This window comes from Triticum aestivum, chromosome 3D (assembly GCF_018294505.1).
Source record: "Triticum aestivum cultivar Chinese Spring chromosome 3D, IWGSC CS RefSeq v2.1, whole genome shotgun sequence".
Lineage (NCBI taxonomy): Eukaryota > Viridiplantae > Streptophyta > Magnoliopsida > Poales > Poaceae > Triticum > Triticum aestivum.
Genome location: NC_057802.1, coordinates 2,161,138 through 2,188,287, shown reverse-complemented (window position 1 = coordinate 2,188,287; position 27,150 = coordinate 2,161,138). Strand labels below are relative to the sequence as shown.

Below are 27,150 nucleotides of genomic sequence, written 5' to 3'. Positions count from 1 at the left end.
GATCAATTACAACAATATCTACAAAACATCCTTACTGAACAGCTCCAAGATGAGCATAGATCTCTCTGTAGCCACATGGATACATAGCAACAAAATAACAGCAGTCCCAGACTTGGTAAAATCACTAAGTCACTGAAATCAGAAACATTACAGAGCCTAGTTTGCATGCTTGTGCTAGTCACCACAGAGATTACAAAAATACATGGCATACACCTCTGTAAAGATGGCATGGCATACAACAAAACACATGTAGAGCTCATGCCCATAAGATGCACAGATTAAATGCAACAAAACTAACAAATTCTCAAGTTCTGATAAGTAACAGCAGATAACAGCAACTAGCACTCTTGCACCAGAGATTTGGGCATCAAGATGGACTCAAATGAACATGGTGCAATGGAACAAAATGAAGAGCATCTCGAGGCGAACATCTCGATATATTACACGCGCAAAACAGAGCTATATGCAGAGAGTTATGATGCGATGAACAGAGCAAGATAATGTGACAGAAAAGACTTGGAGGAAAAATGAGGTCAACCCTTTATCTCTTAGATCCAGATCCGGGGCGCGGAAAACGAGGACGGACGGAGCTGTTCGCCGGAGGGACGGGGAAGGTCGCCGGGGTTCGGTCCGGAGAGGAGGGAGGCGGCCGGATCCGGCGTGGGGGCGCACGGGGCCGGCGGCGACCTAGCGGCGGCGGTAGGGGACGGCGGCGCTCGGGTCCGGCGGGTGGGACCGCGGGCGGAGGCGGCGTCCGCGAGGTCCGGCGGCAACCTGCGGTGGCGGTGAGGCGGCGGCGCGGTGGAGGCGCGAGGCGGCGCGGTCGGAGGAAGAAGGAGGCGCGCGGCGGCGGGGGAGCCTCGGGCTCGGGGGGGGCTGCTGCGGGCCAGGCGGGCAGGCGGCGCGCGCGGTGGCCGGGGGCCACGTGGTAGCCCCTGGTTGGCCGGGCGCGGCAGCGCTGGTTCGTCCGGCGGCGGCGGATGCGTCCGGCCGCGGAGAGGGCGATTTTTAGGGTTTGATCTGCGAAATATTTCGGGAGGGGAGGTGTATATATAGGTAGAGGGAGTTAGGAGACTCCAAACGGAGTGCGGTTTTCGCCCACACGATCGTGATCGAACGACCTAGAGCATGGAAGTGACTTAGAGGGGTTTTTGGGCTGTTTGGAGGGGAGTTTTGCTGCAACACACAAACGGACTTTGCGGTTGCTCGGTTAACCGTTGGAGCATCAAACGACCTCCAAATGGAACGAAACTTGACCGGTGGTCTACCGGTGGTATACCAAGGCCACTTGACAAGCCTCGGTCCATTCCGAGAACGTTCAACACCCGCTCACGAAAATAAACGAAAAGGGGTGCGCCGGAGGAGGTGGGAGTGCCGGATTGCAAAACGGACAACGGGGAAAATGCTCGGATGCAAGAGACGAACACGTATGCAAATGCAATGCACATGATGACATGATATGAGATGCATGACATGAACAAAATGCAAAACGAAAACAAAACCCGACCACGAAGGGAATATCATAACACATAGCCGAAAATGGCAAGAGTTGGAGTTACAAATATGGAAAGTTACATCCGGGGTGTTACAACACTCCACCACTACGAGAGGATCTCGTCCCGAGATCTAGGACTGAAAAAACTCCGGATATTCGGAACGGAGATGGTCCTCGCGTTCCCAGGTGGCTTCTCGGTCGGAATGGTGCGACCACTTCTGTCGTGGAATTCTCATGGCAGATGTCCTCGAGCTAGGACTTAGTCGTGGAACCATCGCAACTAGGAAGCTTGAAAGGGTTAAGCGGGACAAGGCACACGAGGGTTTATACTGGTTCGGCCCCTTACGGTGAAGGTAAAAGCCTACGTCCAGTTTGGGGTGGTATTGATTAGGGTTTCGATAACCAGGGAGCTTAATCGCTATGCCTGGCTCTCGATGAGATTGTTCTTGTCCCTAAACCGCTGCCGGGTCATCCCTTTATATAGGGAGGCTGACACCCAGCAGCCCACAGAGTCCCGGCCGGCTCATAAGAGTGTCCGGCTCGGACTCTCATCTATTCTTGCCTTATACTACAAGTTCTGCCATAATAATGATTATAACTACGGGCCTTAAGCCCTATCCGAGTCTTGAGCCCATCTTTGGCCCACCGCCTTCAAGCTTGTCGTTGGGCTTCTGGCGATGACCATTACAGTAACCCGGCCCCTTCTGGCGGGTGACTCTAAGGTCTATATCCTCAACATTAGGCCCCAGATTGATTTGAGCCAGCTCATGTCAATCTTCAATTCCTTCAACAGAAAACCTCCGGATTACCATTGTATGAAGGCCATAACCCGGCGTGACGTCATCCTCTGGACTCCGGGTGATCCGCCGTGACGTCATCTTCCACTGAGTCCGTTTTTTACTCCGCCAGATCCGCAACGGATCTTTACCTTTACTGTCATCCCAAAAATCAAGGCGTTTCGTGGGGAGATAACCACGCCGTGGTCTCCTTGATTCTCGCGCCCACTTATGAGCTCGCCCTTATAAATAGGCCGGCCCAACGGGCTTTCAGCCACGCTTCTTCCTCCTCGCGCCACTGTTCCTCTGCTAGAGCTCGAACTCCGCCGCCGCCGCCGCGCCCCCGGTCTTCATCAACCTTGGCCGCTGCATCACCCTGACTCGGTCCAGACAAACGGCGGCCATCTCCGCATCTCTTCAACACCAGTAAGCTCTCGACACTCCGTAGGGTAGATCCGCATTAGGGTTCCGTAGTTCATCCTCTGTTCTTCGTAGTTCGTTGCGGCCCTCGGTAGTTTTGTTTTTTACCACCCTTTTTTTGATCTTAGCTCTGCTTAGAACCACTGCAGTAGATGCTTGAGATCCATTTCACCTGCAAGAAGCCCTCTTTTTACTGCATAAGAACCTTGTTCGACCCCAAGAACTTCTCCTGCCTCTGTTTTTAGGTCTAAAAAAAATTTCTTTCACTCGACCATTTTGATCCGAAATATTTACTGCCATGTGTGAAACTTGTTTTACCACACTTAGTAAAAACTGCACTCATTGAACCATGGCGGCTTACATTTCCGGTTTTAAAGAAACCACGCGCCGTAGATTCTTCCGGCTCATCTGTGATAAGGCCGTAGACAATCAAATTACTCTCAATACCTTAGCGGCTTAAATAACCCGGTGCGCTTAGGTATATATCATTAGTCCCCTTCATAAGCCGCCACCTTAACATTGAACTGTAGATTTTGTCCGGCTTATAATTAAACCGGACGTTTTCCTTTTATCATAGGCTGCCGACTTTCACCATGCCTCCCAAAGCTCCTAAAGCTCCCATTACTTGCAACTGGATGAGGTCCAATGTCACCGACGAGACCCTAGCAGATTTTGTAAAGTCAGGCCACCTGCCCAAGAAGGACGTCATGTCCTACCGTGCCCCCGACCCATCAGAGGAGAGACCACAGCCAAGGGAAGGGGAGGTGGTTATTTTCGCGGATCACATGAGCCGGGGCTTCGCACCGCCCGGCTCAAAGTTTTTCAGAGACATTCTGAATTTCTTCGATCTGCGGCCTCAGGACATAGGCCCCAACTCAGTGTCCAACATCTGCAACTTCCAAGTGTTCTGCGAGGTTTACCTTGGAGAAGAACCTAGTCTGCTGCTCTTCAGAGAGCTTTTTTATTTAAACCGTCAGAACGAGTGCGCCAACGGGCCAAGTCTGGAGCTAGGTGGCATCTCTATTCAGCGGCGGAGGGACTGCCTTTTCCCGTATGCAGAGCCGCCAAGCCACCCCAAGGACTGGAATCTGACGTGGTTTTACTGCCAAGATACATCGCCGGCTGATGAGAGTCCGTTGCCCGGCTTTCGCCCTTCGCGTCTGGAGCCGATTCACCCACTGTCAGACAAACTGACTCAAGAAGAGCGCCAACCTCTGCTCCCCACCATCAACAAGATCAAAGCTCTCCTGGGCAATGGTCTGAACGGAATCGACCTGGTCCGGGTCTGGATCTCCTGGCGGGTGATCCCATTAAGCCGCCGCCCCGGCTTAATGTGCGAGTACACGGGCCAAAAGGATGACCCTCAGAGACACAGCCGCAACGATCTTCCTGAAGACGTTGCAGAGGATATGACCAAGGCTCTTTTGAACGAGAGCCTGGCAGACTGCGGGAGGACCGGGTTAGCCCCTTTCTGCAAGACCAACCCAGCCCCAGCGGTAAGCCGCTGATCTTAACCTTTTATCTTTCTTCTGTACATAACTTTCATCTGAATCATTTTAAGAATTCATCATTGTATTTTTCAGGCTGATGACAAGTTCTGGCGGGTCAAATATGACCATGAAGCGGCCAAGAAGGCCAGAAAGGCGAAGAAAGCCGCCAGGAAAACCGCTCCCCGTAAGAAGGGAAGTAGGCCCACTGCTTCGGAGCTGTTGCAGCTAAGTGACAGCTCCGAGTCTGAGGTAACTCCTAAACCTGTAAGCTCTTGTTATACTTGTTGTTTATTTCTGTCCGCCTTACCAATGATGTTTATCAACAGGAGGACACCGGAGCCAGTAACCCGGTGGTTGAAGAGGTAACAATACTTTCCTCCGACTCGGAGCCCTTGCCAAGGCTGAAAACCCGAAGAGTAACCCGGAAAGTAAGCTTTTCACATCCTTTAGCTTATCAAGATCCTCAATTTATTTTGAAGCGACAGGTTCATGAGAGCCGGCGTCACACCCGGGCCAACAAGGACACCGACCTCTTCTCCGGGCTACCTGACGCATCGAGGAAGCGCCGAACTGAGGTTATTTCCCACTTGTACCCTTTTCATCCGTTGGCGGGTGTTATCCGTCAGCCACTCCATTCTTATGACTCAAATTATCAGGAGACCTTCCCCTCTTCGGGCGACTTTATGCAGTCGAGTCTTCCGGCTTTCAAGACCGCGCCCGGGTAATGACAACCATCTCATATTATACTTGTCTTTACTTACCCTTTTTGTGCTTACCGTTTCTGTCCTTTCAGTGCCCAGGCAAAGCTCACCAAGAGAGCGAAGAAGACCAAGTCAGCCGGAGTGCCGGATTTGCCTGAACCGGAGGTGACGGCTCAAGAACCGCCAGTTGCCTCCGCCCCCGAAGTCACCATTTCAACTGACAAGGCACCTGGAGAAACTTCTGCTAACCCGAAGGCCTCCGACCCGGCTGAGCCAGCAGATGACCCGGAGGTAGTAATCACCCGGACAGAATTCGTTGAGCCGGGGAGACCTACTCCACTGGCCAAGTGTTCTGCCAAGGGGGAATTGCTACAGCCCCAATGGGTTGATCGGGAGCTCACCCACTACGCCAACCTGAGCATCGGAGAGCTCGTCTCTGGCTACGTCAGCCAAGTGCACAAGAGCCGGGATGCAGAGATCGCCATGGTGAACCAGATCCAGCAGAAGTCCGAGGTATTATTCGTCTGTCTTATTACTTACTGCCTAGTTACCTTTACCATGCTCTAGCCCCCAAGTCGACGACTTATGATTGAATATGTGGTAGACTTAAATTCCGACTTACTTCCATGAACCGGTGACTTGTAGATAGGCACATTCGATACACATTAGCCCCCAAGTGCCAAGTGTCTTTGCTTGGAAAACGCTTGGGACTTATCTTCCAGCTTACTCACACGAACCGGAAATTTGTAAATAGAAACGTTTAACATGCATTAGTCCCCAAGTGCCAAGTGTCTTTGCTTGGAAAGTGCTTGGGACTTTTAAATTTTCATAGTAACTGTTCATGCTATAACCCGGAAATTATGCAGGCTGCTGGCAAGAAGTTTGAAGCTGACATCTCCGACCTGAAGACCCGGCTGAAGACACAAGAAGTGGAGACCCGGAAGGCCAATGACAAATTCGTGTCCAGCATTGCCGCTCAAGAAAAGCTGAAGACGGAATTTGATGCTGAGCGGAAAGCCTGGGCCGAAGAGAAAGCCGCTCTAGTGAGCCGGGCCGAGCAGGCGGAGAAAGCCTTGTCAGAGAAGACAGCCGAGCTCGCTGGCTTAAAGCGCCAAGTGTCCCAGATGGTTGCTGTGATCTTCGTTAAGTCATCCACCAACTTTCATCCGGTTTAAAGTTTTACTGTCTCATAATCCATCACTGCCGGCGGCTCATCGTAATCTGTTATGCAGGTCCGAGAAGCGCCAACCTCAATCAAAGCGTGGTAACCAAGCTGAAGGCCGTGTACACCCTGGTGGAGCAACTCTACACTGGGTCACAGCGCGCCTTGGCTGTGGTAGCCCTATCCGATGAGGTGCCGACTCACCTGGAGGAAGTCCTTCGCCGGCTCGCCGTTCTGCCTCAACGTATTCAAGAGCTGCGACGGGCCTCCGCGAGATCCGGAGCCATATCAGCGTTAAGCCGGGCTAAGGTGTTCCTTCCAGAGCTAGATCCGGCGGACATCGCTCTGGGTTATCCCAGTCTGAAGGAAGATGGCACCGCTTTTGACCAGAGGGACTTCGCGGCCTGCGTGAAAGCCGTACGCCCGGTAGCCACCCTTATCGGTGACGACACAGATCTAACCAAGTATCAGCCGGGTTACAACGCAGAAAATCAGAGGATTCCGACCCCTCGCTATGAAGCCCTCAACTTAATCCCGCCGGCTCGTCAACACACCTTCGCCCCGGAGATTGACCCGGCGGGGCTAATCGACGAAGAGGCTCAATTTGAAGCTCTGAGTGGCATCGACTGGAAGTCGTCGACTTTCCAAGCCTTGGGAATAGCCGGAGGAGAGGAGAGAAATGAACCGGAGACTTCAACCCGGCAGGCGTCGTAACTTTGTAGGCGGCTTACCAAACAATGCTCCACCCTTTTGGACTCAATGAGTCTTGTAATAGAGTAGGACCAATACTTCATCTTTGCCGTGCCATCGTGCACGCCTTGAATGCTGAAGTCTGTTGAAGTTGTTTCCTTCATGCTTCTCCGGGTCGTAATCAATCATATGTTTTCCTTAGTCTCAAAATAGTTGCCTTGAACTATCCTATAGAGAAGGACAAATCACAAGTCTCGAGGCAGTTTAGCGCCCTGAGAATCATAGTTTTAAATATATAACCCGGAATATGAGTCAAAAAGGATTGGTCTTCAATTATATCGTTAATACAGCCGTAATAACATATTTAGCGGCCTGCAAGCATACTTCCGGCTTAGATAACCCGGGCAGTAAGGGTGGTACCTCAATTCCGGTTTACCTGTCTTAATAACACCCATGGTGTCCAACTGACACTAGCAATCAAAGCTAAGTGGGCCAAGCGAGACCCGGCCGTACACACTTTGAAATGATCAAAAGAAACGTACTATGAAATAGAAGAACTTAGGGGCTTCCGGTTCGAATACGACCAGAGACCCGGCCCAAAGGGGTTATGCTAAGATTCGAATACGATCATATAGCCCCCAGTGGGTGTGGCGATGCCAATCAAGAGGGTACCGACAGCTATGTTCTCTTTGGTTCGAATACGACCCATGTTTGAACAGGAAGCCCCCAGATGACTTTTAGAATTGTTTAACGACGCTGATTCGAATACGATCCACGCCGGTTCCCAAAGGGGTTAAACTATGATTCAAATATGATCAAAGAAAACTCCCTAATGAGCTCGGCACTTTGCCAATCAAATGGGTATCGACAGTTATGTTCTCTTTGGTTCGAATACGACCTATGTTTGAACAGGAAGCCCCCAAGTGACCTTACTACCTACGGCTAGATTCGAATACGATCATAAGCCGGATCCTCCTTCAAGTTATCGTGTAATCTTGCAATGAAAACAACACGTGCACATTTGGAGGAGAAAAAAGGACAGAGGTCCTGCTTTATTGCTTATCATAATATATACATGGCTGAGAGAAATATGTACATTATGAGAGCCGGTGGCTCAAGTGTAGTAAGGCCGAAGCTGAGCTATGTTCCACGGCCGACGGGTCTCTTCCTCCGACTTACGTGAATCTTTGTGCTCCCGAATGTCAATGAGGTAATATGACCCGTTGTGTAAGTTCTTGCAGACCACAAAGGGCCCTTCCCAAGGCGGGGATAGCTTGTGTGCATCTGTTTGATCCTGGATGAGCCGGAGCACGAGATCACCTTCCTGGAAGACCCGGGATTTAACCCGGCGGCTATGATAACGGTGCAGGTCTTGTTGGTAAATCGCTGAACGGGCCGCCGCCGCATCACGCTGTTCGTCCAACAAGTCAAGAGCATCTTGGCGTGCCTGTTCATTGTCCGCCTCCACATAAGCCGCCACTCGAGGCGAGTCATGACGGATGTCACTGGGGAGGACAGCTTCCGCCCCATAAACCATGAAGAAAGGCGTGAACCCTGTAGACCTGTTAGGAGTAGTGTTGATGCTCCATAACACGGAGGGCAACTCCTCCACCCAACAACCCGGCGTCCGTTGCAAAGGGACCAAAAGCCGGGGCTTGATGCCCTTCAGAATCTCCTGATTAGCTCTCTCAGCTTGACCATTGGATTGAGGATGATCCACTGAGGAAACATCAAGTCGGATGTGTTCTTGTTGACAAAATTCTTCCATGGCGCCTTTGGATAGATTGGTGCCATTGTCAGTTATAACGCTATGTGGAAAACCAAAGCGAAAGATCACCTTTTTCATAAACTGAACCGCCGTGGCTGCATCACATTTGCTAACTGGCTCTGCTTCAACCCACTTGGTAAATTTATCAACTGCCACCAGAAGGTGGGTTTTCTTATCCTTGGACCTTTTAAAAGGCCCAACCATGTCAAGCCCCCAGACCGCAAAGGGCCAAACAATTGGGATCATCCTCAGCTCTTGAGCCGGCACATGAGCCCGTCGCGAGAACCTTTGGCAACCATCACACTTACTGACCAAGTCCTCTGCATCAGCATGAGCCGTCAGCCAATAAAAACCATGGCGAAAAGCCTTGGCCACAAGAGACTTTGAGCGGGCGTGATGGCCACAATTCCCTTCATGAATCTCACGCAAGATCTCTTGACCTTCCTCAGGGGAGACACAACGCTGAAATGCTCCTGTAACACTGCGGTGATGCAACTCTCCATTGATAACAATCATTGACTTAGCCCGCCGGGTTATTTGTCTGGCCAAAGTTTCATCCTCAGGCAACTCACCCCGGGCCATGAAAGCCGCCGGCGCCTGAGCCGCCGCCCGGGCCATTATAATTCTTAAAGGCTTTCATGATTGCACAATCCTTCCATAGATGGGTAGCTGGCTTCTCCCTAGAGCCATGCCTCGGACAAGGCTCATTCAATAGCTGTTCCAGCGTCGGGCCTGACCCGCCGCCTCGGGGAGGGGGCCTCCCCTTGCGTCGCTGGTTATTACCTTGTGAGTTGGCATTGGCTACAAACTCTAGGCTGCCATCGGCCTTGCGCTTGCCTCCTCCTTGGTTTCCCGGGTTATGCTGAGGACCCTTGGCGTTGCCGTTCTTCTTTCCCTTCCCTGTCCTTTCATCATCTGAAGCGGGGTCCTTGGTACCATCAGAGTCGGCGTACTTGACAAGAGCCGCCATCAGTGTACCCATATCATTGCAATCGCGTTTAAGCCGCCCGAGTTTCATTTTCAGGGGCACAAAACGGCAATTCTGCTCCAACATTAAGACTACAGAGCCGGCGTCCATCTTATCCGAGGAATGTATTATCTCCTTAACCCGGCGAACCCAATGCGTCGTAGACTCACCCTCCTGCTGCTTGCAGTTAGTCAAATCCACAATTGACATAGACTGCCTACAGGTGTCCTTGAAGTTTTGGATGAACCGGGCCTTCAGCTCAGCCCAAGACCCGATGGAATTCGGTGGTAGCCCTTTCAACCAAGTGCGGGCAGTCCCATCTAACATCATGGTGAAGTACTTAGCCATGGCCGCTTCACTGACCTCCAGCAGTTCCATAGCCATCTCATAACTCTCGACCCAGGCTGCGGGTTGTAAATCGGCTGTGTAATTAGGCACCTTCCTAGGGCCTTTGAAGTCTTTGGGTAGACGTTCATTGCGGATAGCTGGTACTAAACAAGGGACACCCCCAGTCCTGGTAGGGATACCCACGTCGACGGAAGTCGTCGGATAAGCCGGGGGAGTCTGGTAAGCCGTCAATTGATGCACTTGCTCCACCTCTTGCCGCGCTCTGTCTTGGTCTGCCGCGTGAAAGGCTCCGTTATGAGCCGGGCCATGGCGTCGGATGTTACTTGAGCCGGTCGCTGAGACCATGTGTCTGCTGTAACTCGGGCTCCGGCCTGGGCGAGGGGTCGAGTGGATCCTGTCCCGGCTGTAGGAGTACACCTCTTGCTGCGCCAGTGCTGTTTGAAGGAGTTCCCTGACCCGGCGGGTTTCAATAGCCGTCGGAGAGTCGCCGTCAACTGGGAGAGCCGCCAGTCGTGCTGCCGCGGCGACCATGTTCTCCAGCGGGTTGGCATAGTGACCCGGTGGTATTGGCACGTACTGAGGCGGGGCAGGGGGCATCTGGGGAGGCCCCATCACCCATGGCTGAATAGGGGTCCCAGACCCGGGCACTATGACCCCTGGCGGGTTACTAGACCCTGCACCTGGCGTGTTGAAGAGGTTTCGTGGATCGTAAACCGGAGGGAGTCGAGATTGGGCTTTTTGATGCCTCCTTCTCAGGACCTCATTGGACGCGTTTTGATCCATCGTGAGCCGGAAGGACTGCGCCTGAATCAACTGAGCTTGGGTGTCGAGAGCCGCCCTCTCCGCAGCCATCCTGATCCCTTCCGCTGCCAGATCCTCCTTAGCTTTCGCTAGATCCAACTTTAACTGTGCCACCTCCGCATCATGCTGAGCTTGATCCGCCGGGTCGACCGTGGCAGCTAACAGGGCCGTCATCTTGTCCGTGAGATCCATTAGCACCTGAGCCGGCGAGGGCAACGGGTTTCCCGCTCCAGCAGCAGGGTTCTGAACAGGCTGTGCACCGGCCATAAAGACTCCAACCTGACTTGGCGGCTCAAACGGGTCCGGAATACTGTCACCATCGGAACAACCCATGAACCTGCCACCTTGAAGTTGATACAACGAGTTTGACTTATCTGTGGATGACTCGCCGCCAGAGCCGGCGGCCGCCTCATCATCAGATCCAGATCCGTGAGACAACCCTTCATGGACACATCCCACAAAAGCATGCCTTAAGGCCGGCCGGGCCCGGGCGGGTCGTGCACGCTGAGCCGTCTCGATGAGATCGGCGCAGAGATCCGGCTCAGGGCCCGGCTCACCGATCTTGCCAATGGAAACATGAATTCCGCCGAAGGGGACCCGGTATCCGTACTCAATTGAGCCGGCGTCGGGGCCCCAGTCTGCATCGTCACGTAGAGCCTGCCGCGACGACTCTTGGTCATCCGGCCCACTGCGTATCCCTTGAGCCCTTTGAAGCTGCCCTTCAAGAACTCAAATCCACCGTGCGCTGGCCCCACGGTGGGCGCCAACTGTCGTGGAATTGTCACGGCAGATGTCCTCGAGCTAGGACTTAGTCGTGGAACCATCGCAACTAGGAAGCTTGAAAGGGTTAAGCGGGACAAGGCACATGAGGGTTTATACTGGTTCGGCCCCTTACGGTGAAGGTAAAAGCCTACGTCCAGTTTGAGGTGGTATTGATTAGGGTTTCGATAACCAGGGAGCTTAATCGCTATGCCTGGCTCTCGATGAGATTGTTCTTGTCCCTAAACCGCTGCCGGGTCGTCCCTTTATATAGGGAGGCTGACACCCAGCAGCCCACAGAGTCCCGGCCGGCTCATAAGAGTGTCCGGCTCGGACTCTCATCTATTCTTGCCTTATACTACAAGTTCTGCCATAATAATGATTATAACTACGGGCCTTAAGCCCTATCCGGGTCTTGAGCCCATCTTTGGCCCACCGCCTTCAAGCTTGTCGTTGGGCTTCTGGCGATGACCATTACAGTAACCCGGCCCCTTCTGGTGGGTGACTCTAAGGTCTATATCCTCAACAACTTCACTTTCAGGAATTTGATTGACTTGGTGCGAGTCTTGCGCTCTGTTTCTTCAAGAATAGCAACGGGGTGCTCATGATAAGACAGATCTTCTTGGAGGTCAATCTCTTCGAAGTTGATGGTGCGCTCGGGCGTCTTGAAGCACTTGCGAAGCTGTGACACGTGGAACACATCGTGCACGTTCGCGAAGTTGGAAGGAATCTCAAGTTGATAGGCGAGGTCGCCTCTTTTGCCAATGATCTTGAAAGGACCTACGTATCTAGGGGCAAGCTTTCCTTTGATACCGAAGCGACGAGTGCCTTTCATTGGAGAGACGCGGAGGTAGACATGGTCTCCGATCTCGAAAGCCAAATCACGGTGCTTACTATCATAGTAACTCTTCTGGCGCGATTGCGCGGCTTTGAGATTTTCACGGATGACTTTACACATTTCTTCAGCCTCTGTGATTAAGTCATTGCCAAGAAGTTGGCGTTCACCAGTCTCTGACCAATTGAGAGGAGTACGGCACTTTCTGCCATAGAGAATTTCGAATGGGTCCTTGCCCGAACTTGCTTGGAAGCTGTTGTTGTAGGAGAATTCGGCATATGGAAGACAATCTTCCCATTTCATGCCAAAGGAAATGACACAAGCCCTGAGCATATCTTCAAGAATTTGATTGACTCGCTCAACTTGGCCACTAGTTTGAGGATGGAAAGCTGTGTTGAAGCGAATGTTGGTGCCCATGGCCTTCTGGAAGGAGTCCCAGAACTTAGAAGTGAAGATGCTTCCACGATCTGAAGAAATCAATTGTGGAATGTCGTGCAAGGAGACAATCCTGGAGGTGTATAGCTCTGCCAACTGAGCTGCTGTGATGGATTCTTTGATTGGAAGGAAATGAGCCACTTTAGAAAGCTTGTCGATGACAACGAAGATAGCATCATTTCCGCGCTTGGACTTTGGAAACCCAGTCACGAAGTCCATTTCGATATGATCAAACTTCCATTCTGGGATAGCAAGAGGTTGGAGGAGACCAGCTGGTCGTTGGTGTTCTGCTTTCACTCTTCGACAGACATCACATTCATTCACGAATTGAGCGATTTCTCGCTTCATTCGAGTCCACCAATACGACTGCTTGAGGTCATGGTACATCTTCGTACTTCCAGGATGAATGGAAAGAAGAGAATTGTGCGCCTCGTTCATAATGACTTTCCTTAGATCACCTTTAGGAACCACAATCCGGTCCTCGAAGAATAAAGTGTCTCTGTCATCAATGTGATAGCACTTGTATTTGGAAAGACCCTTATCGATACCACGTTTCACCTTCTTCACCATGGTATCTAGGAGTTGTGCCTCACGAATTTGATCTTCCAAAGTAGGAGAGACTATGAGGTTGGCAAGAAAGCCTTGAGGAACAACTTGGAGATTCAGCTTGCGGAAAGCTTCACAAAGATCCGGTTGGAATGGCTTGAGAATTAAGCTGTTGCAATAAGCCTTCCTGCTCAAAGCATCTGCAATGACATTGGCCTTGCCTGGAGTATATTCAATACTCGGGTTGTACTCTTGAATCATTTCGACCCAACGAGTCTGCCTAAGGTTGAGGTTGGGTTGAGTGAAGATGTACTTGAGACTCTTGTGATCGGTGAATATGTCCACTTTTCTTCCCAACAAGAGATGTCTCCATGTTATTAATGCATGGACAACTGCCGCCAACTCAAGATCGTGAGTGGGGTAGTTCTTTTCGTTGGGCTTCAATTGACGAGAGGTATAGGCCACAACTTTCTTCTCTTGCATTAACACAGCACTGAGACCTTGGAGAGAAGCATCACAGAAAACTTCAAATGGCTTGGATTCGTCAGGAGGAGTTAAGACAGGAGCTGTGACGAGTTTCTCTTTGAGAGTGTTGAAAGCAACATCACACTCAGGAGACCAGACATACTTCACATGCTTCTGGAGGAGGTTGGAAAGAGGCTTTGCAATCTTAGAGAAATTCTCAACGAATCTTCGCAATAGCTTGCAAGACCAAGAAAACTGCGGAGCTGCTTGACATTCTGAGGAGGTTCCCAATTCACAATTGCGGACACCTTCTCGGGATTAACAGCGATGCCCTTGGCAGAGATGATGTGACCAAGGTAAAGAACTTCATCAAGCCAAAACTCACATTTTGAGAACTTCACATAGAATTGATACTCTCTGAGCTTGTCGAGCACCAATCGCAAATGTTTGGCATGATCCTTCTTATTCTTGGAGAAGACCAAGATATCATCGAGATACACCAGGACGAATTCATTGGTATAGGGGTTGAAGATGAAATTCATCATCCGAGAGAATGTTGGAGGAGCATTGACAAGGCCGAAAGACATGACAGTATATTCATAAGAACCAAAGCTTGTTCTGAATGCTGTCTTGGGAATATCTTCTTCATGAATGCGAATCTGATGATAACCCATACGAAGGTCAAGCTTGGAGAATACTTTAGCACCCTTGAGTTGCTCGAATAGCTCATTGATGTTGGGAAGTGGATACTTGTTCTTGATTGTCTTCTTGTTCAATGGACGGTAGTCGACACAAAGTCGTTCCGTGCCATCCTTCTTTTGGACAAAAAGAACACCACAACCCCATGGAGATGAACTCGGTCTGATCAAACCCAGACGCTCTTGTTCATCGAGCTGTTTCTTCAATTCCTTCAGCTCCTTGGATCCAAGCTTGTATGGACGCTTGCAAACGGGTTCAGTGCCCGGCTCAAGATTGATAACGAACTCAACTGGCCGGTGAGGAGGCATACCCGGAAGCTCTTCTGGAAAGACATCTTGGTACTCACAAACGACTGGAATTTGAGAGATGGCATTCAATTCGCCCTTCTCATTGAGAGAAAATAACCGAATGGTTTCATCACGAGCGGCATAAATGATCACATCCTCAGAAGAGTGTGTCAATTGAATTTCCCTGGCAGCACAATCAAGTTGAGCCTTGTGCTTAGAAAGTCAGTCCATCCCGAGAATTAGATCAATATCCGAGTCACCAAGAACAACTGGAGAAGACAGAAATTTATAGTTCCCCATCTTGATGGAAACATCCGGAACCACCAAACTAGAACTCAAACGTTTACCCGGAGAAACAACATCCATGGGTTTACCCAGATGTGAACAAGTGAATTCATGCTTGGCAAAAAAGGTCTTGACATGAAACAAAGCGAAGCACCAGTATCAAATAAGACTTTAGCAGGAATATCATTAACTGAGAGATTACCCATTATCACATCAGTAGATTCCTCTGCTTGAGCTGCATTCATCATGTTCACCTTTGCAGACTTGGGATTATGCTTGACCACTGCATTGCTGGAAGATCTGACAGGAGGAGGAGGCGGAAGGCGCCTTTGGTTGAAGCACTTGTTAGCATAGTGACCTTTCTGCTGACACTTGTTGCAAGTCACCTCTGAGAGTGGACGATGATAAGGAGCATTCGACTTTGGATCTTGATTCTGAGACTTGTTCTGATAGCCAGAGTTGGAAGAGTGGGAAGATCCATGGCCACCTTTGTTCTTCTGCTGGTAAGGCTGACGAAACGGAGGAGGAGGCAACCAGAACTTCTGTTGCTTAGCAGCCACTAGTGAGGAAGAAGAAGACTGAACTGCGTCCCTGACTCTCTTCCTAGAAGCCTCACACTTGAGCTGAGCAGCCTCTTGCTTCAGTGCCATATTATAGAATTGATCAAACTGAGTAGGCTCAACAAGAACGAGAGCTAACTGCAGATCCTCTCTAAGGCCACCTCTGAAGTGATAGATCATGCTCTTTTCATCAGGAACGTCTTGTTTAGCGAAGCGAGCAAGTTTCTGAAACTGGATGTTGAATTGATACACAGACATGTTGCCTTGCTTGAGATTGCGGAACTCCTCACGCTTTCTCTCAACAACACTTTGTGGAATGTGGTGCGCTTTGAAGTCCCGACAGAAGTCAGTCCAAGTGATCACATGACCTCCTCTGGAATCTTTGTATTGTTGATACCAATCAGCAGCTTGGTCCTTGAGTTGAAAAGAAGCGAACTTGACAAAGTCCTCAGGCCTGACATTGCTACACTCAAAATGCTTGTTGATGTCCACGAGCCAATCGTCGGCATCTGTGGCCTCGGCACAGTAGCTGAAAGACTTGGGCTGATTTGCGAGAAACTGGTTGAGGGTGGGTCCGCGGGCGGAGGCGGCATCGGCGAGGTCCGGCGGCGACCTGCGGTGGCGGCGAGGTGGCGGCACGGTGGAGGCGCGAGGCGGCGCGGTCGGAGGAAGAAGGAGGCGCGCGGCGGTGGGGGAGCCTCGGGCTCGGGGGCCTGCTGCGGGCCAGGCGGGCCGGTGGCGCGCGCGGTGGCCGGGGGCCACGTGGCAGCCCCTGTTGGCCGGGCGCGGCGGCGCTGGTTCGTCCGGCGGCGGCGGACGCGTCCGGCCGCGGAGAGGGCGATTTTTAGGGTTTGATCTGCGAAATATTTCGGGAGGGGAGGTGTATATATAGGTAGAGGGAGCTAGGAGACTCCAAACGGAGTGCGGTTTTCGCCCACACGATCGTGATCGAACGACCTAGAGCATGGAAGTGACTTAGAGGGGTTTTTGGGCTGTTTGGAGGGGGGTTTTGCTGCAACACACAAACGGACTTTGCGGTTGCTCGGTTAACCGTTGGAGCATCAAACGACCTCCAAATGGAACGAAACTTGACCGGTGGTATACCAAGGCCACTTGACAAGCCTCGGTCCATTCCGAGAACGTTCAACACCCGCTCATGAAAAGAAACGAAAAGGGGTGCGCCGGAGGAGGTGGGAGTGCCGGATTGCAAAACGGACAATGGGGAAAATGCTCGGATGCAAGAGACGAACACGTATGCAAATGCAATGCACATGATGACATGATATGAGATGCATGACATGAACAAAATGCAAAACGAAAACAAAATCCGACCACGGAGGGAATATCATAACACATAGCCGAAAATGGCAATTGTTGGAGTTACAAATATGGAAAGTTACATCTGGGGTGTTACAGCGGGCTAAAGAGAATGGTCAAGTAGGAGGACTAGTTATGCATCTTGTGGATGAGGGAGTGTCCATACTACAATACGCCGATGGCACAATTATATTCATGGAACATGATCTCGCAAAAGCAAGAAATATGAAGCTTGTGCTTTGTTTATTTGAACAATTGTCGGGCTTCAAAATCAATTTTAACAAAAGCAAATTGTTTTGTTTTGGGAGAGCCAAAGAGGAACAAGATGCATACAGACAATTGTTCGGTTGCGAAATGGGTTCCTACCATTTAGTTACATAGAGATTCCAATTCAACATCGCCGATTATCCAATAAGGAGTGAAAGTGCATTGAAGATAGATTTGAAAAAAAGGCTAGGCTGTTGGAAGGGCAAGCTTATGTCGTATGGAGGTCGGCTAGTGCTGATAAACTCGGTTCTGACGAGTCTACCGATGTTCCTTCTATCCTTCTTTGAAGTACCGGTAGGGGTACCAAAAAGATTGGACTTTTATCGATCTCGCTTCTTCTGGCAATGTGATGAGGTTAGGACGAAATACAGATTGGCCAGATGGGATATTATTTGTAGACCCAAAGACCAAGGTGGGTTAGGGATTGAGAACTCAGAAGTTAAGAATAGATGCCTTCTTAGCAAATGGCTATTCAGATTATCTGTCGAGACTGAGGGTACGTGGGTACAAATTTTGCGTAATAAGTACCTACAATCTAAGACATTGGCCCGGATTAACGCTAGGTCTAATGACTCGCCATTCTAGAAGGGGTTAATGAGGATGAAAGCAACCTTTTTCCGGAGGGCGAAATTTATCATTGGTAACGGTAACACGACTAGGTTGTGGAAAGATGCATCGTTAGGGGAGACGCACTTGGCCTTACAATATCCCACTCTGTATAATATTGTATAATGTAAGGAAGATTATGTCACTACAGTATTACAATCGGTCCCTCTTATCCAATTCAGGAGGTCTCGGGTGGGGGGACGTTGGAACTCGTGGCTGCACTTGGTCCGCAAGTTGATGGATGTTCAACTTTCTGACCAGTCAGATACCATTCACTGAAAATTATCAACGAATGGTAGTTTCTAAGTGAAATCTATGTATTTGGACCTAATTGATTATGGGCCAATCCCGAGATCACTCCATATAGGATCCGTGAAATCCTAGGATCTGTGGAGCACATGTTTCCTCACAACGCGATTTTCAACTGCAGCCCCGGGGTCATGAAGCGGAGGGACTCCGAACATGCCCTTAAAATGACAGTTTAGATTAACTATGCACACACCATATGAAAAGTGTGGCTCAAGATGAGCCCCGCCTTAGGTACAAGACGACATGAGCAAGCAGTCTAAAATAGCCTTCTTTTCCTTGTGTGACACAGATTTTTCCACCGCAGTTTTGGCACAATGCCCGCGTGCGATTTCAACTCCGTGATCAGGGGTGCCAGTGCACGACTGAATGAAAATCTCATACTTTTACAGTATTCCCGTGGGAGTGTGCTTATACTTTTTCTTTTGAGGGGTGAGTGTGTTTATGCTTGGGTTTGAGAAGTTTGGCACTGTATTGTAGAATGCTAACATGGAGACAAACTGGGCCAATATTATTTAGAATGGGCGGTAATGATCGTTGCCTGCACACTTCACACTTCAATTGAACTCGGTCAAGAGAACAGTCATGAAAACAGTCTCTTGCAGAAATATAGAAAAAGACTACTTGCAGGTTGGACCCTTCCCTGGGCCCTGCGTAAGCAGGAGCTGCGTGCACCGGTCTGTCCTTACAAAATTCATTTGTTAATTTCGGGTGGAAAAAACCCTAAACTTCTGCAGCCATAGCGTAGCTGTCGTCGTCTCCGGAGTCTCGTAGGGCTCGGGAGAATCGCTGGACTCCCAAGCGTCACTGCTGCAGCCAGAGGGACCACTGGCGGGGCAGTCCTGGCGGCCCTGTCCTGGGTAGCACTCCAAGCGGTGGCCTTCCGCGTTGAAGACCTTGAAGAACATCGTGGAGGCGTCGTCGTACCTGAAGTGGATGGCGAGGGCGCCTTCTGTGCGGCAAACCCGGGCAACCTCGCCCCAGCCGCGGGTCATGAAGATCTTGCCCGAGGAGACGGCTTCTACCTCCGCCCCGGTCGCCGGGGCATCGCAGTCGGCGTGCTGCAGCCATAGCTCAAGGGGCCCCCTCGGCGGCATCTCGACGGAGAAGAACTGGGGGAGGCGGATCCAAGTGCGTGGAGGCATCGCCGCCCACAGCACGAGCTCGCACGAGGAGTCCATGGCGTGGACCCCTGGGGCGACGGCGTGCACCACCGAGGCGCGGCGACCACGGCCGCTGTGTGAGCGGCGCTGCTCGCCGCCTCTTCCTCCTGAGCCCTCGGCTTGGGCGTATAAAGGCAACGGATACCCAGGAGGAGGCCGCTCGTACCAAGGCCTTGTCACCTCCTGCCTTACGACTACGTCACGGCGGTGGACCGGCCTCTTCTTCAGCGGAAGCGGTCCGGGCTCATCGCGGGGAGTTTTTCCCTTCTCCGCGGCCGAGAACCTTTGGATTGGCGCCATGGTGTCTCTACTAGCAATGGAGCAAAGGAGAAGAGGCGAGCGGAGCAGGAAGAGATGGGCGACGGGGGCTCTGCCCCCCTCCTCATTTATAGCAAGAGAAGGCCAACCGGCGACCCCCACGATCGCAGGTAATGATAACCCTTTTTGCATGCAGCAGGGACTCGTCAAGTCGGGCAGTTGCCGAGGCAGCGTGGGGAAGCGGAGACGCCCACGTCCAATCAATCGTCACGCGTCGACCAAGGCCCCAGGCTGTTGGGGCCCGCGGTGCTCCGTACTTGCCCTTTGCCTTCGCCTCGAAGCCAAGCCCAAGCGCGCCTTGGGCCCGGGGGCTACTGTCGGCATTCTGGGAATGGGGGTCCCCAGACTTGCCTGCCTGCGGCCCATGTCGTGGCTCTACTTGCGGCCCAGTACGGCCCGTCTTCACCAGCAAACACTCAAGACCCTCGCGAGGGGCCAAGCCTCGCGAGGCGGACGACACAAGACCTCCTCGGGAGCGGTCTCACCAGGCTGGCTTGCGAGGGGCAGAGAGATCAAGGCAAGGCAAACCTCGCGAGGATCCAATGACGCAAGCCATGACGACCGCAACCAGGCGGGCGCTCCCGCGCGCAGTGTCCTCGTTTCCTCTTTGGTGCTAAAGGGGCAAGCACAGGCGAGGAGTCCCGAGGCATCGGGCAAAGGTTTCCCTATCGATGCAACGAGACCAAGACCAGCCGGACAGCAAGACGGAGGTCACCGTGGAGCCCAAAACGGCGTCACCACCAGAGCCTTTGGCAGACGAAGACTATTTTTGTCAGGATAAGCTGTACTAGTTGTCCCCCTTCAAACTTGGTCGTTGTGGGATCCCTTCCCGCTCAATATTTGGGAAGAGGACCCGGGCCTCTATAAATAGGACTAGCCACCATAGTTGGAGGGGAGGAAGACATCCACCAGCTCACCAAAGCACAAGAACACCTCACCTCAGGAGGTTGTTCTTCCCCTTGTACTGTTCACCCTCAGCCCAAGAGGCAATCCACCACACCACACTGGAGTAGGGTATTACACCACAACGATGGCCCGAACCAGTATAAATCTCGTATCCCTCTGTTCTTTGAGTTCGTCGAGCTAGGCCGTGAGATCCTCGAGCGATTTAGCCATCAAAGGAGAGAGAGACCTTCGTGCGCACCCCAGTATTCGAACCTTAAGGGTTTTGCCGGAACCCGTGATCCGACACAATATTATTTAGATGGGCCTCGCCACCTATCCAGAATGGGCAATAATGATCGTTGCCTGCACACTTCACACTTCAATTGAACTGAGATCTCAGGTCTCGGCTACCCCCAGAAACAATGAGAACTAATGCCGACAGTCCATATTAAGTGCCGCTGATTTAGTACATGTTATACTAAATTGGAGACACGTACTATGGAATTGAGGGTTTCCTTTTTTTAGATAACCAGCTTTGTAAGAAGCAAGGGGAAAAAAGAATATCGTCATGCGTGCATATATCAGGGTTTTTTCGGTCAGAATTTCCAGTGTGGAACCCATGAAATTTAAATATAGTCCAAAAAACTGATATTATTTGAACTTAAACATCTAGCTAATGCCAAATAGAGCCCGTATGCATATACTATCACGATCGGGTTTGCTAAATTTCAGTCGACTAAGACTCAACCAAGTCTCAGTTGATCCTATATTTGTGGGATTTTAAGTGAAGATCTGACGATATTTTTCTTTTTAGTGACTTGACTTAGAGTTGGTTAAGTCTCGGTCAACTGATATCAAGTCACACCCTATCACAGTACAACCCTCAGCCTTGTGGTAATAAGCGTAACCCATCTCACCGGTTGTAGTAGGATCGAGTTTTAGGTTATTATGCAAACTAAACCTCATGTGTACGATGAGTTAAATAGTGTAATCCTACCTTTTTGCGAGGAAAATAGTGTACTTTTTTACCTTGTATTTTTTGAATACAAAATCCGTTTGTTGCCTTGGCGTAGCGGTAAAGCTATTGCCTTGTGACCATGAGATCATGGGTTCGAGTCATGAAAACAGTCTCTTGCAGAAATATAAGGAAAGGCTACGTACTATATATAGACCCCAAAGTGGTTGGACCATTCCCTGGACCCTGCGTAAGTAGGAGCTACGTGCACAGGTCTGCCCTTACAAAATTCATTTGTTAATTTCGGGTGAAAAAAACCCTGAAATTTCTGAGATTTTTCAGAACCTATTTTCTTTTGGCCCCACCTGGAAATAAAACGGAATAAGAAAAACATTGGCATCTACTCCTTCCGTTGACTAAAACCATGACCAGTATTCTGAAATGGAGGGAGTGTGATCATGCAAAGTGGGTACGCATGTAGTATGTACCTAGGAGATCTCACAAATCGAAAGAAAATTAACACACGATGACAAGTAGAAAGACGGTAAGAGACTATGGTAGTATGCATGATAATCGAAGACCAAACAACATGAAATTAAGCGCCAGCTGCATGCTAGTACTATTATTACAAGAACACGCGCAGGAAATATCCCCGTCGCGCGGAGAGTTGTTCTGCAAAACCCCAAGACATATATGGTCCATGCATCTCATGCATGCATACGCAAGCACAGTGCAATTACACAACAGTAAACAGCAGATACTGTAGCAGTTCAGGCTTAACTTATGGAAGTTTAGTTATTATTCTTCACCGGGATTAAGTATTGTAGCTCGGTGCGCATGCAGCGGGCGGTGCCCGAGTAGCCCGGCCGGCGCTCGCTTTCCTCAGCGCCGGCGGTGCCCGGAGGGCTCCTTCTGGGAGTTGAAGTAGACGACGGCGACGGGGAGGCCGAGCTCGTGGTTGGCGGCGAAGGCGCGGGTGTTGAAGTAAGCGCGCTCCTCCGGCGGCGCCGCCTCGACGTAGGGGAAGCGCGTCTTCTGCTCGAACAGCACCAGCACGTAGCGGTGGATGCCCACCGGCGGCCGCGGCCCCATGTACGGCACCACCACCTCACCTGCATGCACCACAAATATATATACCCGGACATATGATCCATCGTTCATGCATGCATGGGCGGCAAAACGACAGAGTTTACTATCTCTCCGTTTTTAAATATAAATCTTTTTAGAGAATTCAATATGAACCACATACAAAGTAAACTGATTGAATATACACTTTAAAATATATCTATATACATCCATATCTAGTCCATATTATAATCCGTATGTTGTCTATATAGTACATACAAGCTAACTGTATGCGTCATGCATCAGGAATGTACACGTGTGACAGCCGGACACGTGGGACGCTTCCCGGACGAACGCTTGGTGGCAGCCGGGCCGTCCGGCGGCGTGGCGCCGTTGCGGCGGCCATGCTTGCGTGCATGCTCCAAAGTTTGTGCCATGCGATCGCATGCATATGGATGCACCGCGCGCGTGGTGCACATAATAAGATATATACAAGTAGAATCTTGGAGCACCGTCGTTATCTTGGATATTTTATGCACCATATCCTCTTTTCTGTGGTGATCGCAGGAAGCGGCCACCAAACAAGTTTGTTTTGTTACTTGGGCTTGGGTACATATGTAGGTGTGGCCGGTCGTCGAAGGCTGCGTTGGCACGGTGGTGTGTTATGGTACTCCAGTTTATTTATTCAATTTTTTTTTCCATTTTATTGTTTGTTCAACTCGTTTTTGCCTAAATTTATGGCTGTTTTCCTACAACATACTATAAAATTAGCACATACAAACACAATTCAGCAACCACAAACTGGGTATAGATAGAGGCATAAGTAAATGCCGCACGACGGCGGAAGGCCTTAAAAGTATGAAATTCGGTGACATGTTGTTCATTTTATGTCAGGTACATATTCTTGAGACATCAACTTTAATTATAACTATATTTATGTTCGCCAAAATAATTTATAACTATGTAGTACCAGTCAATTTTGCAAAATATGGAAACTAGGGATTTGAGTACTAACTTTTTTTTGCAAGAACAATTTTATTAAATATGACGAGGTTCACAAAAGACACTATTAGCACCAATGGATAGTATTGTAAGAGGACACGAGACCAATTGACAAACAATGTCATGCTTTGTGGTTGCTGAACTAATTTCATAATATCGTCGTTGTCAAATTACCAGTGAAAAAAGGAAGAAGAAAAAAAGATTAACTTAACGGTAGAAAGACGAATAACTTGTTCGGAAAATCGAATTATAACCGTTCATCGCAATAGAAGGCATGTGTGAGCAATCATAATTTGCATGTGCGTGTGTCGGGGCCACTGGGTATCGACATGCACCGATAAATTGAAAACGATAGGTTTGTCCGTGACATATATAAGGGCACATGGAGTGACATGAGCTATCTCTTACATGTGACGGTTGGGTCTTAGGTGAGATAGAGGACTTTACATACGATCCAAAAACGTCTCGGGGAAGAGATGGACTTGGCACAATGACCAACGTATTGGCAATATATGGTAGGTATGGAGCACGTGTTTGTGTGTGTGCGATGTGGGGATGGGGTGGAGGTGGGGTTTAGTTATATGTAAGTATATTCATCAAATGTGTTTTTACTATTGTAGTGTTTTGTCTATTAAAGCACCATCATCCATAAGGTCTAAGCATACACTAAACGTGAAGATTGCTAATAAGACCATTACTAGAGACGTCAAAGAGTGGAAACATTACAGTAATTGCTAATAAGACCATTTCCTAATTTAAGTGAAAAATTCTAAAATGAGTAGCACTTAGAGTTCATGGTGTGAAGAGATATGGTAGAAGAAGCTTAAACAAATGAAATAAGAGAGAAGTCTATAGCTCCCAATTTAAAAGCCTTAACTAAGATGATGGTAGATGCAAAGTGTCAAAACAACTAGAATTCCACTCATTGAGATGTGTGAGAGCGCCCAAGGCTCAAATGGTTACTCATAAAACAACAATACTGGGTAGAACTAGGTGCGGACCCCAGACATAAAATCGAATGGGACCCCAGAAGTACGAAGTCGTTGTACTAAAATTTGAAACTACAATTTGGATATTTCTACTATAACCGAAGATGTCCATCGGCAATACCGTGAGAGACGCGCAAGAATGATAATGTAAGAGTGGAATTTACATATGACTGTTTAATTAAACTTATTGGCAGTGCAATCTATTGTGAGTGTTATATGAAATTAATGATCCGTTTGTCATAAATAAAGTACTGACCTTTAGTTGCATCTGTTCCACCCGGTATGTTAACCACTATCCTGCAGACACACAAGAATAAAACGCACACAATGAGTGCAATAGAAATCAGTTAATAAATAAAGAAGCTGGACCATGATGATACCCATATCTCCAGGGTGTGGGTGTGTGGAGATCTATGGAATTGACACTTGTTTAATTGTGAGTCAGGTGCCAAATCATACATATAGATAGCAGCAGTAGTAGTGGTAGTACATACCAGTGGAGGTACTCCCTCATGGTGGGCTCGCTAGGGCTAGGCGCGTCAGGGTCCGTCATCACCTGCAGCAAGCAAGCATGTCCATCCATGGATCACCATGCACACACATATATAAATCACGATCAAGTTCCCATGCATATGAACAAGTGTGTATATCCATGACCACGAGGCGATTGAGGCCGGCAGGTGCATGCACGCATGAGGCCGGGACGGGACGTACGAGGGTGTAGAGGTCGTTGCGGCGGCCGGAGATGCGGACGAGCGGCTGGTCGGCGGCCAGGGAGGGCTTCACGTGGCAGCCGTTGCTGAGGTCCCTGGCGCCGTAGGCCACGGCCATGGCCACCGACGGCACGAACATGTCCACCACCTCGCCGATCACCCGCCCCACCACCAGCGGATCCACGCAACGGGACATGTCTGCTGCTCTGTTCTTCCTCTCGCTCTGCTTCCGGGACTTGTACAAATGACGCATGCCCGGGTGTATATATGGCTTACGTTAGGGTTAAGCAGGTGGCTGGCGCGGCGGATTATTAACTGAGGGTTTTGTCACGGGGGTTGGGACTTGGGCTACCCCTCCCCTCCCCTCCTTGGCGCCATGCGTGCATGCAGCCGGCCTATACATACGTACGTATCGATCGCTGATGCACTGCATGGATCATGCATGTACAGCTCGAGCGACACGTAGCCGGGACACGGCCTCTGGAAGGACCGGCGTGCCACGTGTGGGGTGATGATCTGGGTGCGAACTGCGTGCCTCTTCCGCCAGCGAGACAGAGAATCCGCTGGCTGGATCCGGCAGCTGCGTGTGTACTGCGCATGCATGTACGCATGCAATGCAGTGAGCCAGTTTGTTTACAGTCACTCACCGAGCCAGGTTCATGCACTTCAAATATTATCACTTTTGTCATTGATTTAATCCCTAACCAAATCATGAACAAATCAATAAATAGTATGAAACTCACACCAAAATCAAAGCATACAGAACATACAACTGAAACATCTATAAACACAAGACATATATGACTAGCACATGAACGAGCAAATAGGGATGAACAAATCATACCCTCTAGTAGGCAAGGCTAGGGCCGATGGTTGTGGCTTCATCCGCAGCCTTCTTCTTGGTGGCGTCATCCTCGGCCATGGCGACGGTGTCGGGGAACTTATGGAAGCAGAGGGTGGAGACGAAGACGCACCGGGAGTAGTCGCGACAAGACGCTGCCCAAAAACATTATTGCCCTTCTCCCGATGCAGGATCGCAAAGGACAGGTGTCGGTGTAAAAACCGGCAAACCTTGGGGTAGGGGGTCCCGAGCTGTGGATCTCGGACAGATGGTAACAGGAACAAGGAGACGATGTTTACCCAGGTTCGGCCCCTCTTGATGCAGGTAAAACCCTATGTCCTGCTCTTGTTTATATAAATGAAGATGTATCGAGTACAGAGTTGATCTACCTTGAAATCGTGAGATGTGTTCTAACCCTAGGGCTAGGTGAATGTGATTGTGTTCAAGTCATCTAGAATCTGATCTATCGACTAGCCTGGCCTCGCCTTATATAATGTACCAGAGGCCAAGGATAACAAGCAGAGTCCTTGTCTTGATCACCAAGTCTTGTGAAATATTCCTCCTATATGGCATGGGCTGCCAGAAGTGGCCCATTAGTGAACCGCCATGGGGATCCTCGGCCCGACCCACCTGGTCGGGTGATGACGTGGTGAGTAGCCCCTAGTCCAGGACACCGTCAGTAGCCCCCTGAACCGGTCTTCAAGTTGGAGACGCTCCTCGGTTCTTCCAAACAGCTCTTCATTTTTGGTCGTCGGTCTTGAAAGCTGGTTCAACAATTTTTTCCATCTTCGATCTTGAGGATCGCTGAAGTGAATCCGAAGAGTTCACACGTCGGGCATCCGAGGAGCCCCTTTAAGTTCTCGGCCTTTATTAATGCCTTATTATTTTTACGCCATACCTCGGGTTTGAGGTTTTTCCCATGCGACGGTGTCCTCCTGCGTCCGAGCTCCAACGCTGGAGTGCATCTAAGGTGTCTTTTTGCAGCCAAGCTCCAACGCCGATCTGTATCCGAGGTGTCATAAATTACCTCCTTCTTGAAAAACTCGAAGGAATTCAACCGAGCTTAATGCTGAAAAAGCCCTCTACGGAGCCAGCCACTCGGATCCGAGCTTTACGCCGGACAGCTTCTGAGGTGGTGCACCACCTCGGCCTTGGGCTGATTTTTTATGAAATGTTTCTGATTGGTGCAATTATTGTCTGCCGAGATGTATAGCCAGTAGCCCTCAAGGTGCGT

The 27,150-nt window shown here is 50.1% G+C and overlaps 1 protein-coding gene across 1 annotated transcript; it reads right to left on the bottom strand.

Moving 5' to 3' along the window:
- Positions 1-21,901: 21,901 nt before the first annotated feature.
- LOC100859949 (protein MOTHER of FT and TFL1 homolog 2) lies at positions 21,902-25,405 on the bottom strand. The gene is made up of 4 exons (XM_044496660.1): positions 25,077-25,405; positions 24,857-24,918; positions 24,619-24,659; positions 21,902-22,418 (listed from the first exon to the last, which is right to left on the bottom strand). The coding sequence occupies exons 1-4, from the start codon at positions 25,326-25,328 to the stop codon at positions 22,189-22,191; spliced, it is 585 nt and encodes a 194-aa protein (XP_044352595.1). The 5' UTR covers positions 25,329-25,405; the 3' UTR covers positions 21,902-22,188.
- Between the last annotated feature and the right edge of the window lie 1,745 nt (positions 25,406-27,150).

What these genes read in the sequence shown, in the direction of transcription:
- LOC100859949 (XM_044496660.1), bottom strand. Translation starts at nt 25,328, where the DNA reads ATGCGTCATTTGTACAAGTCCCGGAAGCAGAGCGAGAGGAAGAACAGA. An exon ending in GCAACGACCTCTACACCCTC is followed by an intron (nt 24,919 to 25,076) that starts GTACGTCCCGTC and finishes TGCTTGCTGCAG; the next exon opens with GTGATGACGGACCCTGACGC. An exon ending in TGGAACAGATGCAACTAAAG is followed by an intron (nt 22,419 to 24,618) that starts GTCAGTACTTTA and finishes TGGTGCATGCAG; the next exon opens with GTGAGGTGGTGGTGCCGTAC.